Source organism: Myxocyprinus asiaticus, chromosome 28 (genome assembly GCF_019703515.2).
Source record: "Myxocyprinus asiaticus isolate MX2 ecotype Aquarium Trade chromosome 28, UBuf_Myxa_2, whole genome shotgun sequence".
NCBI classification, from domain to species: domain Eukaryota; kingdom Metazoa; phylum Chordata; class Actinopteri; order Cypriniformes; family Catostomidae; genus Myxocyprinus; species Myxocyprinus asiaticus.
The window spans coordinates 44,190,139-44,207,924 of NC_059371.1; the positions used below are offsets into that span (position 1 = coordinate 44,190,139).

The following is a 17,786-nucleotide window of genomic DNA, read 5'->3' on the forward strand; positions in this document are numbered from 1 at the left end:
AGGATTGTTGTGTTCACATTGAATAAGTTATACAGTGGGACTGTCACATATGAGCGCTGTAACAAGCGTCTGTGAATGTGAAGCACATAAGCACAATGTCCATACACACATACTACCACTGTACTCGCAGTCTGCTATCATAAATATTACACTATGTACTGTACACAGAGATTAGGGTTAGTATTGTGAGTTTTGTTGTTTAATGTGCGTTACATGTAGTTTATAGCCTCATTTTGGTTCACTGCATTATCTGTTAGAAGATCATTATTCTTTATCTGTTAGCGAGTCATCAGAATTATCGTAAACGTTCATATACTGTAAATGGGCAACAATTTATGCAAGTGTATTGTCATTTATTTCTCCTTCAAATCAACATATCTGCAATATAGGCACATCTATGGTTCATGTTACATCCACCAAACCTTAAATGGAAGCAAGTCCAAATTACAAGCTTTTAAATTACACATTTTTTCAAATGAGATCAAAGTAATAATAATAATAATATTGGTATCGGACAAAATGAGCTGTGAATTATTGGTTAGCGGTATCGGCTAGGGATGGGCATTTATCAATAATTTGGTATTCGAATACTTAAGCTAATAAAAAACAAATACTCAAATATTCTATTATTTAAATGAAAGTAATTCATGAGAAAGAGACGTTGTAAAATTATATTAGTCATAAAGGTTGCGTCACCATTTAAAAAAAACAAGCTTCTAATTATATCCAAACCAAGCTTATATTATGTCCTGTGTTTTTTTGCTGAAAACTTTTAAACAAGCAATGCGTGAAAACAAAAAAAGTACAGAATGAAAGCATTGAAGCTCACGCAAAGCGAAGAAAAAGAAACCGCTAATAAAACAGACTGACGCAATTAACGTACAGGACGAATATAAACACTCGACATAAAATAGTTATGTTTATATTGTATCTCATGTCATGTTTTTGTTGAGAAAAACAAGCATATCCACGTGCTCAGCAAACTATACTCATTTGTAAACACCAGTTTAAATGATGGAATATCCCTTACCTCAGCTAGCATAGTCTTTCTCGGATGCCACATTTGTTGTTTACAGAAGCGTCGTGGGGATTACGTAGTTACAGGGACGCTGCTTTCTGTCGAGCTGCACATTTAAACAGCAACACAGCTTTCTCGCAGTAAGCCACATCGCAATAACCCGCTTTTTGGTGTCCATCTAAATGTACTGACAGAACGGTTTGCTCATCAAATGTGATTAACTTGTGTTCACACTCAACAGCGCCACCCAGTGCATTCTGTTATAACTGCCAGTTTTAGTTTGTGTGTTCAGGATTTAACATGCATCTCGCTGTATATATGGCTGGCAAAGCAAAACTTTGCAAATTCGAATAGTATTTTTACTTTTCAAATAATTATTGTAGAACGAATACTCAAGTATTCGACTATTCATGCACATCCCTAGTATCGGCCCAGAAAGTCCATATAGGTGCATCCCTAAAAATATGTATCCAGACAGGAAAATTAGCATGCTATATAAAGTATTTATACTATGTGAAAGTGCATGTCTTATTTTATAATTTGTTTGAAACCAATTAACATGTCACAAAATTAATGATATGACCCATTACTGTTTGAAATAATTTGAACAATTTACCAGTATTTAAACTGCATTTACATTCATTTGTATGACAAATGCTAAAATGGCAGCATCTCTTTAACCCTTAAATGCATGAGAATTTCACCAAACAGTCTTTCATATTCAGGTCTTTAATATATCTATCACAAATGGATCTACAAAATGACTGTCTTATGCTAGGTATGCTGTTTTTTTAATCTGCTGATTAAGAAGGCTATTTTCAACGATATACCACCATCTATAATTCACTGTGTGGATCTGATTGGGAGTACTATTTGTGTAAAGAAATAAAAACCTCTAACAATACATTATTTCATTATAAAATAGGAAAACAAAAAAACAATTACATAAGATAATGTGCAAAACTTTAACTAGTCTGCAGGATGCAGCAGCAAAAATATCAGTATTTCCAGTGAAAGTCTTCAGTAGAAAAGAAGCCAGCTCTCTTTACACATTTTAACTTGTATCTGGACTTGTAAATGGTTTCAGATCTCTCACTCTCTCTTTGTTATTTATTCATTTCATTTTAGTTTTATTAGTATATCAATCCACTTTTCAATCACAGTAATTTTTGGAACCCAAATTGTTTTTATTGTAATTTCTAATAATAATAATAATAATAATAATTTTACTATACATTGGCAATACCAATTGTAATTTCTTAAGGCTTTTATTTTGAAAGTCCGGTGCTGAGAGCTCCAGCAAGTCTGTGTTTGAGTGTTTGTTTGTAGGCTAATTCACAGCAGTGTAATATGCTTCTCATTCAACATCTGGTCAAATGCTTGTCCGGTGCCGTTCTCAATGCCTTATAGGTAGACCAAACTATTGATTATCCACATCACAGATGAAGTTTGTGTGGAGTGACCACATATTGACCACACGAGCCTCTACGAGTGTTTGTGTGTGCTTGTCGGCAGAGACTAATTAGCTGTGCATGCTAACTATATATTTATTATTAAACACAGCCTTTTGCAATTCACAAAGCTTTTGGATGACTGTAAGAGCCTGAATAAAATGCACAAGTTATATGGACTACATTAATGGTGATCTGAAGGTTATTTATGCAATTGTTTGAGCTTGACAGTAACGTCAATGACCAATATGCGGTATCGGATTTGGATCGGGCTCGTCGGACCGATACCAGATCTGGGTAAAAACGTCAGTATCGGACCCGATACTGATCCAGGTATCGGATCGGTGCCATCCCTAATTTTTGTTAATGCGTTTCTGAACGGTCAGATCAATGTTCATGTTGTCTTCGTTGTGTGTGTCAAGAAGACTGTGATGAGGAGGAGGGCGGGGCCGTGCTGTGACTATGCACGCCCGGCTACCAGTCGGGCTAATCAGCCGAGAAGAGGGATAAGTGCAGCGGGATGCGGCAGTTCAACAAAGACAGAGCCACACGCAGCTGCCGTGTGTGCGTTTATGTTTTGTGTCTTAAGTTCTTATTAAAATATTACTTTGACTGTTCAGCCGGTTCCCGCCACCTCCTTTCCCATTTTAACCTCGTTACAAAGAAGTATACTGCATTCCAAACGGCGTAAATTATGTCTTTACAAGACACTTCAAAAGGGAAATCAATGATGACCACACTGTAGGATCATTACAAGCAGAATTTTTATTAAGAATGATTTAAGTGAGTTCAAAATGACCATTTTATTACACTTTTCAGCCCTCTGAAACTCACAGTGGAAGCTAAAGTCTTTGAGGCATCGGGATGATCACTTCAATAAATGTATATGTGATCGTATATTTGTGACAGCACAGTCAAAGCAGATTTTGGAAAAATGTAAATAATTTTTTTTTTTTTTACCTCTTTAAGACTGAGCACTTATAAAACAAGAATAAAAACAGCGAGAAACTTTTGATTGATAAAAATCACCTGGTAACAGATTCCGACATGACAGTCGATTATCATGAAAATGTAAAACAACGTTACAGATGAAACATACCTGAAGGAATAAAATCATCCTCATCTTCATCACTCTGTTGTTCCTCTGCTGTGTTTTCTTCTTTTATCTCCACTAGCGTCACTTCAATCTTCACTGGTGTCTGCAGCATCTGCTGTTCATCATCATCTTCATCACTCTGTTGTTGCTCTGTTGTGTTTTCTTCTTTTATCTCCACCAGCTTCACTTCAGTCTTCACTGGTGTCTGCAGCATCTGCTGTTCTCCACCATTATAGACAGAAGCCAGAGACTCTGTGGAGGTTTGATCAACCTGATTACTGTCACACACATTATTGACACACATTACTTACAAATGATGTTTGAGGTGTTAAGCTGCGTGTCCTGAGATGAAAGCGCTGATCCCCGATAAACTGAAGCGCTTTTTAATCACTTATTTTCAAACACATATTTAGATATGAGCTTAATTAGTATATCAACAACATAAATATAATATTACAACTTAAACCTGCCACCGGTTTGTCATGGTGATGCTAGGAGCCCGATTCAGGTGCTTATGTGATTCTTACTGGCCGTTCTGTGGAGAGTTCAGAAACGCTCAAAAGCTATTCAGAAAAAGTTTCAAAGAGAGTTACGGATGGAACTGAGAGCGGCGTGATCCCGTGAACAGCGATGGAAGAGTGCAGCAATGAGGGGAGAGTTATGAGGGCCCGCACGCCAAGGCGCGCAAGAGAATGCTGCCGCATATACAGTTGAAATCAGAAGTTTACATACACCTTAGCCAAATATATTAAACTCAGTTTTTCACAATTCCTGACATTTAATCAGTCAGTTAGGATCACTACTTTATTTTAAGAATGTGAAATGTCAGAATAATAGTAGAGATAATTATTTATTTCAGCTTTTATTTCTTTCATCACATCCCCAGTGGGTCAGAACTACAATTTGTTAGTATTTGGTAGCATTGACTTTAAATTGTTTAACTTGGGTCAAACGTTTTGGGTATCCTTCCACAAGCTTCTCACAATAAGTTGCTGGAATTTTGGCCCATTCCTCCAGACAGAACTGGTGTAACTGAGTCAGGTTTGTAGGCCTTCTTGCTCATACACGCTTTTTCATTTCTGTCCACAAATTTTCTATCGGATTGAGGTCAGGGCTTTGTGATGGCCACTCCAATACCTTGACTTTGTTGCCCTTAAGCCATTTTTCCACAACTTTGGAGGTATGCTTGGGGTCATTGTCCATTTGGAAGACCCATTTGCGACCAAACTTTAACTTCCTGGCTGATGTCATGAGATGTTGCTTTAAAATATCCACATAATTTTCCTTTCACATGATGCCATCTATTTTGTGAAGTGCACCAGTCCCTCCTGCAGCAAAGCACCCCCACAACATGATGCTGCCACCCCCATGCTTCACGGTTGGGATGGTGTTCTTCGTCTTGCAAACCTCACCCTTTGTCCTTCAAACATAACGATGGTCATTATGGCCATTTGGTTTCATCAGACCAGAGGACATTTCTCCAAAAAGTAAAATTTTGTCTCCATGTGCACTTGCAAACTGTAGTTTGGCTTTTTTTTTTTAGCGGTTTTGGAGCAGTGGCTTCTTCCTTGCTGAGCAACCTTTCAGGTTATGTCGATATAGGACTTGTTTTACTGTGGATATAGATACTTGTCTACCTGATTCCTCCAGCATCTTCACAAGGTCCTATGCTGTTGTTTTGGGATTTGCACTTTTTGCACCAAACTACATTCATCTCTATGAGACAGAATGCATCTCCTTCCTGAACGGCATGATGGCTGCATGGTCCAATGGTGTTTATACTTGCGTACTATTGTTTGTACAGATGAACGTGGTACCTTTAGGTGTTTGGAAATTGCTCTCAAGGATGAACCAGACTTGTGGAGGTCCACGATTTTTTTCTGAGGTCTTGGCTGATTTCTTTTGATTTTCCCATGATGTCAAGCAAAGAGGCACTGAGTCTGAAGGTATGCCTTAAAATACACCCACAGGTTCACCTCCAGTTGACTCCAATTAGCCTATCAGAAGCTAACTGGCTAATTGCCAAAAAGCTTAACATCATTTTCTGGAATTTTCCAAGCTGCTTAAAGGCACAGTTAACTTAGTGTATGTAAATTTCTGACCCACTGGAATTGTGATATAGTCAATTAAAAGTGAAACAATCTGTCTGTAAACAATTGTTGGAAAAATTACTTGTGTCATGCACAAAGTAGATATCCTAAACAACTTGGCAAATCTATAGTTTGCTAATATTAAATCTGTGGAGTGGTTAAAAAATTAGTTTTAATGACTTCAACCTAAGTGTATGTAAACTTCTGACTTCAACTGTGTCTCCAGTAAATCACACCTGTAACTAATTAAATATTTTAAAATATTGTACTCTGTTTTGTTAAATTGTGTTTCATTAAATTTTTAGCATTTTAAATCTATTATTACGCAACACTAATGATTCTTGATTCAAAAATAATTTAAGATCAATGCATTTAGATAGGCAGAAAAGTAATCAATGCGCCGAGAAACGAGTGAATGGTTACACACCTAATTTTCATGTTTTCTTTATTATTCTGACATGAAAGTAAATTGTCATGAAAAACAACAACAACAACATACCTAAAGAAATAAAATCATCTTCATCACTCTGTTGTTCCTCTGCTGTGTTTTCTTCTTTTATCTCCTCCTGCTTCACTTCAATCTTCACTGGTGTTTGCAACATCTGCTGTTCTCCAGTGTGAATCACATCCACCTGCTCTCTCATGATGAACATCTGAACACAAAAACATCATCATTATAATGGACTGACATTCATCAAACTCTAAAAGATTATTATATGATTATACACAAGAACAGATCTGTTAAACAAAATCTTTGTTTCTGAGATGGTATAAAAATAAATGTGTTTTGTGTTTACATTCATACTACTGACAGCAGGAATATTATCAGCTATTATAACAGGCTATATACAGTACAATAAACAGCTGAAGTCAGAAGATTACTTCCATTTGGAAGACCCATTTGCGACTGAGCTTTAACTTCATGGCTGATGTCTTGAGATGTTGCTTCAATATATCCACATCATTTTCCTTCCTCATGATGCCATCTATTTTGTGAAGTGCACTAGTCCCTCCTGCAGCACAGCACCCCCTCAACATGATGCTGCCACCCCCATGCTTCACGGTTGGGATGGTGTTCATCAGCTTGCAATCCTCACCCTTTCCTCCAAACATAATGATGGTCATTATGGCCAAACAGTTACATTTTTGTTTCATCAGACCAGAGGAAATTTCTCCAAAAAGTAAGATCTTTGTCCCCATGTGCACTTGCAAACTGTAGTCTGGCTTTTTTATGGCGGATTTGGAACATTGGCTTCTTCCTGCTAATTGTCTAAAGGCTTGACATCATTTTCTGTAATTTTCCAAGCTGCTTAAAGGCACAGTTAACTTAGTGTATGTAAACTTCTGACCCACTGGAATTGTGATATAGTCAATTAAAAGTGAAACAATCTGTCTGTAAACAATTGTTGGAAAAATTACTTGCGTCATGCACAAAGTAGATGTCCTAAACGACTTGCCAAACTATAGTTTGCTAATATTAAATCTGTGGAGTTGTTAAAAAATGAGTTTTAATGACTTCAACCTAAGTGTATGTACACTTCTGACTTCAGTTGAATTACCACCTACAGTGGACATATTTATAACCAGCCGTTGTATTTAAAGGGCGCATATATCCGAAATTAAACACTATATTCTCATATTTCTTCTTGTTTTTGCTGAAACTGAATATTTTAAAGCATCCGTCACAAAACAATGCGATATGCTGAGATAACAAGCTTCTTTTACGGTCATTAAAACGAACATGCACAGAAAAATGCTCTTAAAATTAAATCTTGATGTACATAATACATTAAATGATGTAAAACACATTAAACATTTACCGAACTGGACGCTCAGACTGTCAACTCTTCTTTCATCTTGTTTTAAGGCGGTTAGAAAAACAACTCTTGGTGCTCTTCAGCCATCTACTGGACCGGAGTGAATCACACAAGCTGATTTAACCTGAAAAGTCAAATATTTATACAATCAATCACATATGTATTTAATATAATACCTAGAAGTAATTGTTTATTAATTAAATTAATGTCTGTCAGAGAGCCGTCCCGCCGGAACGAATGACCGTTAATTTTTCAAACTGCGAAAGGGCGCGAATTTCTGAGGAGGAATAAAGCGTGCGCGGATAAAATGCGCGTGCATACAGTATATCAATCAAACGCAGCCAGTTTATAATCCGTTAAATTATGTTGTCCCACAAAAGCCTCCCTGCAATGTTTAGGGAAGGTTAGTTTATGGTACAATAAAACCTTAACGTAAACGTTCTGTATAAGTTCTTTTTAGTTTGTAACACAAAAACCTCCCTGCAACATAATTTATAACATATTTACCAAATTATAACAAATTTACCAAACTGGAACCATACACTAACATTCGGTGTTTGCTGGGGAGCAATGCATTGGGAAGCACGACCCAACAAATAATGCGAAAAAAAAAAAAATATCACCCATGTACTGTCTCAACTAATGGCCGGTGCCGATATCCAGACACAGGGTGCCCGATAGGCCGATACAATGCTGATATATCACACAATTTAGTATAGTAAATTACAAAAACACAAAATTGCAAAAAAATTAATTTTTCTTATTTACCACTATATGTACTCAGTTTCACGCAAACTTATATTAAATTAATAAACTTTTATTATATTGTATTATATATAAATAAATAAAAAAAGACTATTTTAAATGGTAGATGGTAGTTTCTTCTGATTTCTGTTTAGTCATAACATTTTAGTAATTTATTTCTGCATGAAGAATTGTTAATATATTAAAAAGGAAATTACAGTACACACAGTCCAGTAATTTTTATTTGTATAGCGCTTTTCACAACACACATCGTTTCAAAGCAGCTTTACAGGAAATCATGCATTAACAAAAAAATTTGAAACTGTAATATCTATAAAGTCTTACAGTGATCATTGTGTAGTTTGATTAAATATGATTGTAAATTGTGTATAAAATTTAAATAAATAATAATTGTATTTAGAAACCCAGTGAGCAAGCCGAAGGCGACTGTGGCAAGGAACACAAAACTCCATAAGATGTTGGTTAATGGAGAAAAATAACCCTGGGAGAAACCAGACTCACTGTGGGGGCCAGTTCCCCTCTGAATAACATCATGAATATAATGACAATATTACTTATTTGTGTGCAGTGCAAGTCATGGTTTAAAATGTGCAAATTAGGTAAGTGTTAAGGGTCAGTGTTTAAAAAAAAGATTTTTATGAACTTAGATTAATGACTAATGTCTTTGAAGTTCATCCTGGATTAACTGCAGAAGTTCACTTAGATGCATTGTCCTTTGTTAGTTGGCTGATGAAGGGTTTTGTTGGCAATTAAATGATAGTCTATGTATTCCATTATAAGAGTGTAGTCCATCAGTAGACAAAGGTGATGCAGGCAGAGATTAATTAGGTGCATCGCAGTTCAACAGGCAGGTCACTTCGGTGAGTTTCGGTGGGATCCATCCTAATTCCAAGGTTCAGGCAGTGGCATATGAAGGATCCAATGTCTTACAGTTAGTGTTGGCATCAGTTCATCCCCTGAAGTCCATCATAAAAGACTGAAGTGATGTCTGGCTGGCACTGGCTGTAGTTTGTCGTCATCACTCAGCAACACGTAGCAGTGGAGTCCGACACCAAGCAGGAACAGAGCTGGATCTGGCCGGCTCTGGTAACCTCGGGATATGAATCCCAAGGTTGAGACCTGGAAACAAATAGAATAATATTAGCGTAGATGCCATTCAATTTTATGCAGAGTTATAGATCATGATAGATGTTTCTGGTTCCGGCAGACCTAAGTGAAGCAACCTAATTGTGAGATGATGAATGAATTAGGTGTATGCCTGGCTAAATAGATGAGTCTTTAGTCTAGACTTAAACTGAGTGAGTGTGTCTGAGTCCCGAACAGTGTTAGCGAGACTATTCCATAGTTTAGGAGCCAAATATGAAAAGGATCTACCTCCTTTTGTCAATTTTGATATTCTAAGAACTATTAACAAGCCAGAATTTTGTGATCATAATGAACATGATGGAATATAGCATGTCAGAAGGTCACTTAAGTACTGTGGAGCTAGACCATTCAAAGCTTTGTATGTAGTTAACAGAATTTAAAATGAATAAAACATTTAACAGGTTTAACAATGTAACGACGATAAAATGGGGCTAATATGATCATATTTCATGGTTCTGGTCAGCAATCTGGCAGCTGCGTTTTGAACCAACTGAAGTTTATTTATTGAACTTGCAGTACATCCTCCCAGTAATGCATTACAATAATCTAGTCTTGAGGTCATGACTAGATTATTACATACATTCGTTTTCGGCATCAGCAACAGAGAGCATGTGTCGTAACTTAGCAATATTTCTGAGGTGGAAGAATGCTGTTCTACAAACACTGGAAATTTGATTTTCAAAAGGACAGATTGGTATCAAATATAACACCTAAGTTCTTCGCTGTAGAAGACGACGTAACAGTACATCCAGCAACAATGGATGGCATTTGCGCATTATCAATCACATTTTCTCATAAAAGACCCAATCAAACCAATTGTACATACAGTACACAGTAAATATGTTATTTACTCATTGCACGTGAAGTGCTTTTACTTTGAAGTTGCACTCACACACTCGTGTGGATCCAGCCTGAGCAGCAGCAATCTACTGAGAGTTTAAATGCAGTGGATCGCCTGCTTGGATTGTCACAGACTGACCATCATGATTTGTGAATTATTAGAGGAATTTTGATCCTGATCCTGAAGTTTTTGATTCTGGCTGATGGAATACACACTTCAGAGGAAGATATTAGATGAGCACTAGACAAGAAGAAAATGCAGGATTTTCAAGATATTCGTGAATTACATCTGTTTAAATGACATATCTGCATATGTGCAGACAGAATACAATGAGAGAAATTTTATTGATACTTGCCTTTTTATCATTAGACAAGACAGTTAAGAGATACAGGGAACTGTTGAGGGGAGAAATGGAGGAGACAGGCGAGCATTTTACGTGTCGTGGCTCTGTAATGCAGACCGTTTAAATGAGACGGTGTTGTACACCGGTCTATTATTGTAGTAACACAATGGCACGTAACAACAAAAACTGTGATTGGTCATTTACATGTCTCTGACGCTCCTTCACATGCAAGCAAGCAATTCTCTGCGCTCTCGTGGCCTTAAGAAACCAATCGGCCAAACGGGAAAATGTATCGGCCTCTGCGATAATTAAAAATTCAGAATATCAGCTGATTTATTGGCCTCTGCGATATATAGGTCGACCATAGTCTCAACATTATTTCTGGGTTTTTTCACATTTTTCCCTGTACAGTGATGACGCTGCTCTTTTGGGAGAAATTCCATCTTTGGGTTTGTTTGAATCTCAAACTATTTACTTGGTATTTGAAGATGATTTTTGCTCACTATGAAAACTTGGGCAATTCTTTTTTTTACATGTTTCTGTAGATTACCCAATTGGTTGAAACTCTTCCCACATGAAGAGCAGTGGCATGGTTTGTCTCCAGAATGAATTCTCTTGCATGTGAAACTCTTTCCACAGGTTTGTCTCCAGTATGAATTCTTTGGTGATGTTCCAAGTTGCCTGCTGCATTAAAGGTCTTTTCACATTTAAATCACATATGAACCCTTATGCCAATATGTATTTTCTCACTATTTTATCCCTAGTTGTTAAATGCTGTCATGTAACAATAGACCGGCGTGCAATACAGTCTTAAACTACTCACGCATTTCATGCTCTCTCTTTCTCCTCAACAATTCCCGGTAAAAGGCAAATGTCAATAAAACTTTTATCATACACCGCAGAACTCCAGACTGCAACTAAAATGGTCGCAAATGTGGCAAAAAAGAAATAACTGCATGTGGCAGGTTCTTTAACTCTCTTAAAAGAGGAAGTGGGGACCGGGTGAACACTCCAACGAACTTTAATTGTACAAACAGTATACACTTTTCAGTGTCACACATAACATACTGCTTTTCAGCAGTCGCTTCACACTAACACATCCACACAGCTCCATGTGTCTCTCTCTCTCCATATGCCGCTGTCTCCTCTCCACTTATCTTCCCAGTCTCGCTCTGCCCAGATGCCGCTCGGCCACGCCCTACTCGCCACACTGCGAAAATCATTTAAAATCTAGTCTCCATTGGTGGCAGTCGGGTTGTGTGCATTCATGTGCAGTTTCGTCACATACCATCTTATGAGTTATTGAAGTACATCTTTAGAGCGTACGCTGCTCTTCACCCCGTTAAGATTAGCTCACTGCACACAACAACAAACACAACGTGAGCCACACTGTCCAATTCGTGAACAAATAACTCTTTTGAACCGGGTCTTTTTAATGAATCAGCCAAAAACATTCAGGAAATGGGCTTGAACTCTAGAGCTCAGTTAAGCAGTTTAACCACAGTCACTCTCTCAACAAATCATACAGTAAAAGTGAATCAGCCGTCAATGAGTTCACAACTGGGAATTTGGACAACTGAAGTCTCTGCGTCTGGGCTGTCTGGTCACAGTAAGAAAAGACTAAGAACATTTTAACATTTTTATACAACCCCAATTCTGAAAAAGTTGGGACAGAATGAAAAATGCTCATAAAAAAGGCACGATTTGTCAATTCTATTCATCCTGTGCTTTAGTGAAAGCACTAAAATATTTCATGTTTTACCTTGTGAATTTCATTGTTTGTTTTTTTTTTTTTGAAAATGTACACTAATTTCAGTCAGATTGCAACACACTCCAAAAAAGATGGGACAGTCGAGTGTTTACCACTGTGAAACATTTCTTCTAATAACACTTATTAAACATTTGGACACAAGTTGGTTAAGTTTAGAAAGTGGATTTTCCCCCATTCATCCATTATGCAGGTCTTCAGCTACATAATTGTATGGGGTCTTCGTTGCCGTATGGTGCTTCATAATGCGCCACATATTCTTAATTGGAGACCAGTCAGGACTGCAGGCAGGCCAATCTAGCACCCACACTCTCTGCTTACACAGACATGTACTTGTAATCTGGGCAGTAGGTGGTTTGGTGTTGTTCTGCTGGAAAATGCAGGGACGTCCCTGGAAAAGATGGGGTCCAGGCAGCATATATTGCCCCAAAGTTTGTACATATCTTTCTGCATTAAGTATACCCTCAGAGATGTGCAAGTTACCCATGCCATGGGCACTGACACATCCTCATACCATGACGGACACTGGCTTTTGGACCTGACACTGATAACAGCTTGGATGGTCCATGTCCTCTTTGACTTGAACACAACGGCTGTTTTTTCCAAAAACTGTTTGAAATGTGAAATGTGATTATTCCAAAATTTACGGTTCTGCACCTGCCCAATTGCATACTTCTTCGGGTTGGCTGTGAGTCCAGCCCGTCGCAGCGACCTCAAGACATCTCTCAGGTGTTGCATGTGCCGCCAGTCATTACTATAAATAATAATATCATCTAAATACGTGGAGGAATATGTTGATTTGGTCTGAGAATTTTGTCCATGAGAAACTGAAACATGGCAGGGGCCCCTAACAAACCGAATGGAAGAGTCACAAATTGGTGTAAGCCAAATGGTGTGGAAAAATAAATTTTTTCTTGGGAGATTGGAGTAAAAGGGATCTGCCAATAACCCTTTGTTAACTCTAGTGTCGAATAAAATTGAGCCGTGCCCAACCAAAAGCAACTCGTCAATCCGAGACATCGGGTACGCGTCAAATTTGAACACCACTGGGACCGGGGTGAATGAATTTGGTTTGAGAGTCACCTCCAGGTCCGAGCTCCGCCCTCTCTGGAACTACAGTCACCAAGGCCACAGGGACTGCCTCCCTCCATGATTTTAGGAGGTTGAGGTGGCAAATTTGACATGCCCTGCCCCGTCTGTTCCCTTAACATCATAATCGAGATCTCAGACTCGCCGTGTGACCTCAAAGGGCCCTTGCCACTTGGCAAGTAATTTAGACCTTGAGGTGGGCAGTAATACAAGTACTTTATCTCCTGGTGTGAATTTCTGTAGTCGAGTGCCCGTCATACAATCGGCTTTGACGTTCCTGAGCTTGGAGCAAATTCTCCTGTGTTAATTGACCCAAAGTGTGGAGTTTTGATCCAAGAACGTACTGAATTTATTTTCACTGTTTGAAGGTCCCTCCTCCCAAGCTTCCTGCATCACGTCAAGCATGCCGCATGGCCGATGCCCACAGCAGCTCGAATGGGGAAAACCCTGTGGAGGCTTGTGGGACCTCTCGTACTACAAATAACAGGGGATCGAGCCACTTATCCCAATTTGTACGAACTTACGAATCATATTTTTAGATTTTTCAAACCGATCTGTTTGTGGGTGGTAAACACTGGTGCGAATCAATTTAATACCTAACAATTTGTACAGTTCACGTAGTGTTCTTGACGTAAATGTAGTGTCTTGATCAGTGAGGATTTCTTTTGGAATCCCCACTCGGGAGATAATTCTGAAGAGTGCCTCCGCAACATGTGCCGAGATGTTGCTTAGGGGCACTGCTTCCAGGTATCACACTGCATAGTCCATCAGAACTCACAAAACGATGCCCTCGTGTGGTCCATTCTAATGACCCGACAAGGGCCATGCCAATTCTTTCGAAGGGGACCTTGATTAGCGGTAGAGGGTGCAATGTTGCTTTTGGGGTGGCCGGTGGATTCAACAACTGACATTCGCGGCACGCTGCACACCACTTACGTACGTTCCAATGAATGCCCAGCCAAAAAAAAAAAAAAAAAATGGGCTATTATTCGGCTAAGCGTTTTCTCGTGATCTAAATGGCCAGCCATTGGATTATGGTGAGACGCCTGCAAGAGGGTTTCCCGACGGCCCTTCGGTACTAATAATTGGTTGTATTTTCTTTTGTTTGAGTGTCCTGTGTCAGGCTGGAGCTGTTGACCATCGATGACTCTCACTTGGTCAAACGCGTGTTTGAGGGACTCATCACATGATTGCTGTAGAGGGAAATCCCCCTCAGGGAAACCCCTGAGGATGGGAATTCCCTCTCTTGCATTATCTTGACACAGAGCAGATGTAGACGGCCCCAGCACCACCTCCCCAGCCATAGCATCGCACGTCACACACTGAGACAACATTTTACAGGACCCATCCACACATATTTCCCTTAATAAATTCTTAAAATCAGGCCATTTCGTTCCCAAAATCAGTGGATGGATGAGGCGGGAATTAACTGTGGCCTCTACTTTTTTCCCCCTAAATAGTAACTCAATGGTAACCACCGGATACCTGTGAATATCCTCGTGCACACACTGCACACTCACCCATTTATTCATACCCAATGCCCCGCCTTGCACCAAGCATTGGTGGATAGAGATTTGGGTACAACCTGAATCCGCCAAATCTTGATATGTATCCCCTTTTAAACTCATGGGTATCCGATATGTCCCTGCCCAATCAGGGCAGTCTGCAGAGCATTGGGGATCCGGATCAACATTTTCACCTCCATCACTGGATCACTCCATCACTCAATCCTGGCAGTGCCCTGCTTCCTTGTAGCTCACAGAGACTGGCTGAGTCTTCCCTACCGTGCCTATGGGGGTGGCCTCGACAACCTGGGGGGGAGAGCGGAGGGAGACAGGGGAAGGGTGAGACACAGACAAGGGGAAGGGTTTGGGCAGGGCTCCTCCCTACTTCCGTGGAGCTGGAACAGGATGGAAATGGGAGGGGCGGGGGTTTGAGATGTAGGAGAGAATGAGAGCGAAGAGCCTCTGGTTCACTGCCTCTCAGAAACACTGTCATGTAGTCTTCTGCCAGCTGGATGGTCCCTTCCAGTTATGCCGGGTGGTGGCACTGGATGCACTCGGGGGGACCCACCCATCACCCGAGGGAGTTGAGAGATGAACTGTTCCAGTGTCACCAAGTTGATTATATCCACGGCGCCGCGGGTTCATCTTCGACAGCCATCCCGGAGCTGTTGTGCGAAAGCAAACGGGAGGCCGTGCTTCCCAAACCCAGGGTCCTGAAGAGCTGGCAGTTCTGTTCAGGACTACTTCCAACCCGTTGCATGATCGCCTTCTTCAGGTCTCTGTAGTTGAGGAGGCTGGCAGCAGGAAGTTGCTGGGCCTCTAGCTGCACTTCCCCGGAGATCAAAGGTAACAGGCAGGCCGCCCACTGGTCAGGTGGCCATCTCCACACCTCGGCTGTCTTTTCAAATAAGTCGAGATAGGCCTCGGGATCATCGCTCGGCCCCATCTTGATGAGGGTAACAGGGGTTGTGGGCTCTGGGGTCACAGCTGCAGCCCCCTCTCTGGCGATCAGGCTCCAGAACGCCTGTCGATCCTCCGCTTGAGCCTGGAGCAGGAGTTGGAAACGCTGTTATTGCTCCAGGCATAAATCCATGAGGGCTTGATGTTGGTTCTGCTGGATGCTGGCGAGGGACTTGATTACGTCGCCCATTGGTGAAGGGTCCATGACGATGTTATCCTTCAAATCCTGGGTTTCGGCACCAGTGAAACGGAAACAGTCAACATGAGTATTTTTATTACTCCTTTAGCATCAGAAAGAACAAACAAAAAGAGCTCTTTGTGGCCAAATAAACACACAAACAAGTCAATGAGAGTTCACTTCAATATTATTGTCACACACACAGCTGACTCTCTCTCTGCTGACTGATGCATCTGTTGGCCTTCTCAGGTCTCCCTCTGCTATCACTAGAACGAGAGACAGGTGTTAATGATAATGACAGCCCAGGTGACGAGCCTTATTGCTCTCCCTCTCCCGCAGACAGATACGAGCACACCTCATCGTCAGTGCTGTTCAGAATGTCAGTGCTGTAGTCGTTTGAGATGGTTGAATTGCTCCATAGAGCTTTAAAATAGAAAATTATGATATAGAATTCAAATGGGTCACATGAGGTTTGTTATGTGCAATGATATAGCGGGAAACCCAGTTTAATCGAACATGTGATCTGCTCTGCGCTATCCTGTCACTGGAGCTCGGATATCGAGTGAAGACCAGTTGACGCTTGTGCACGTGCTCCAGTATACACTAGTAGGATAGAGAAGAGTGCATCATATGTGTGTTGGATTGCGGCCAAAAGTTTGGAATAATGTACGGATTTTGCTGTTTTGGAAGGAAACTGGTACTTTAATTCACCAAAGTGGAATTCAACTGATCACAAAGTATAGTCAGGACATTACTGATGTAAAAAACAGCACCATCACTATTTGAAAAAAATCATTTTTGATCAAATCTAGACAGGCCCCATTTCCAGCAGCCATCACTCCAACACCATATCCTTGAGTAATCATGCTAAATTGCTAATTTGGTACTAGAAAATCACTTGCCATTATTATGACAGAACTGGTGTAGCCGAGTCAGGTTTGTAGGCCTCCTTGCTCGCACATGCTTTTTCAGTTCTGCCCACAAATTTTCTATTGGATTGAGGTCAGGGCTTTGTGATGGCCACTCCAATACCATGACTTTGTTGTCCTTTAGCCATTTTGCCACAACTTTGGAGGTATGCTTGGGGTCACTGTCCATTTGGAAGACCCATTTGCCACCAAACTTTAACTTCCTGGCTGATGTCTTGAGATGTCACTTCAATATATCCACATATTTTTCTTTCTCATGATGCCATCTATTTTATGAAGTGCACCAGTCCCTCTTGCAGCAAAGCACCCCTACAACATGATGCTGCCACCCCCATGCTTCATGGTTGGGATGGTATTCTTCGGGTTGCAAGCCTCAACCTTTTTCCTCCAAACATAACTATGGTCATTATGGCCAAACAGTAAACTTTTTGTTTCATCAGACCAGAGGACATTTCTCCAAAAATTAAGGTCTTTGTCCCCATGTGCACTTGCAAACTGTAGTCTGTTTTTTATGGCATTTTTGGAGCAGTGGCTTCTTCCTTGCTGAGCAGCATTTCAGGTTATGTCAATATAGGACTTGCTTTTACTGTGGATATATATACTTGTCTACCTGTTTCCTCCAGCATCTTCACAAGGTCCTTTGCTGTTGTCCTGGGATTGATTTGCACTTTTCGCACCAAACTACGTTCATCTCTAGGCGACAGAATGAGTCTCCGTCCAGAGTGGTATGATGGCTGAGTAGTCCCATGGTGTTTATACTTTTTATACCTTCAGGCATTTGGAAATTGCT

The 17,786-nt window shown here is 40.2% G+C and overlaps 1 protein-coding gene across 1 annotated transcript in view; it reads right to left on the bottom strand.

Annotated features, from left to right (window-relative positions):
- LOC127418567 (zinc finger protein 501-like) overlaps nt 1-17,786 on the bottom strand; it is a 240,533-nt gene that overhangs the window by 199,674 nt on the left and 23,073 nt on the right. Inside the window, exons 2-3 of the mRNA XM_051659160.1 lie at nt 7,476-7,596; nt 6,538-6,758 (exon numbers count right to left, since the gene is read on the bottom strand). Coding sequence (XP_051515120.1) covers nt 6,538-6,735 — 198 coding nt within the window. The 5' untranslated portion in view covers nt 6,736-6,758; nt 7,476-7,596. The remainder of the gene's footprint in view (nt 1-6,537; nt 6,759-7,475; nt 7,597-17,786) is intronic.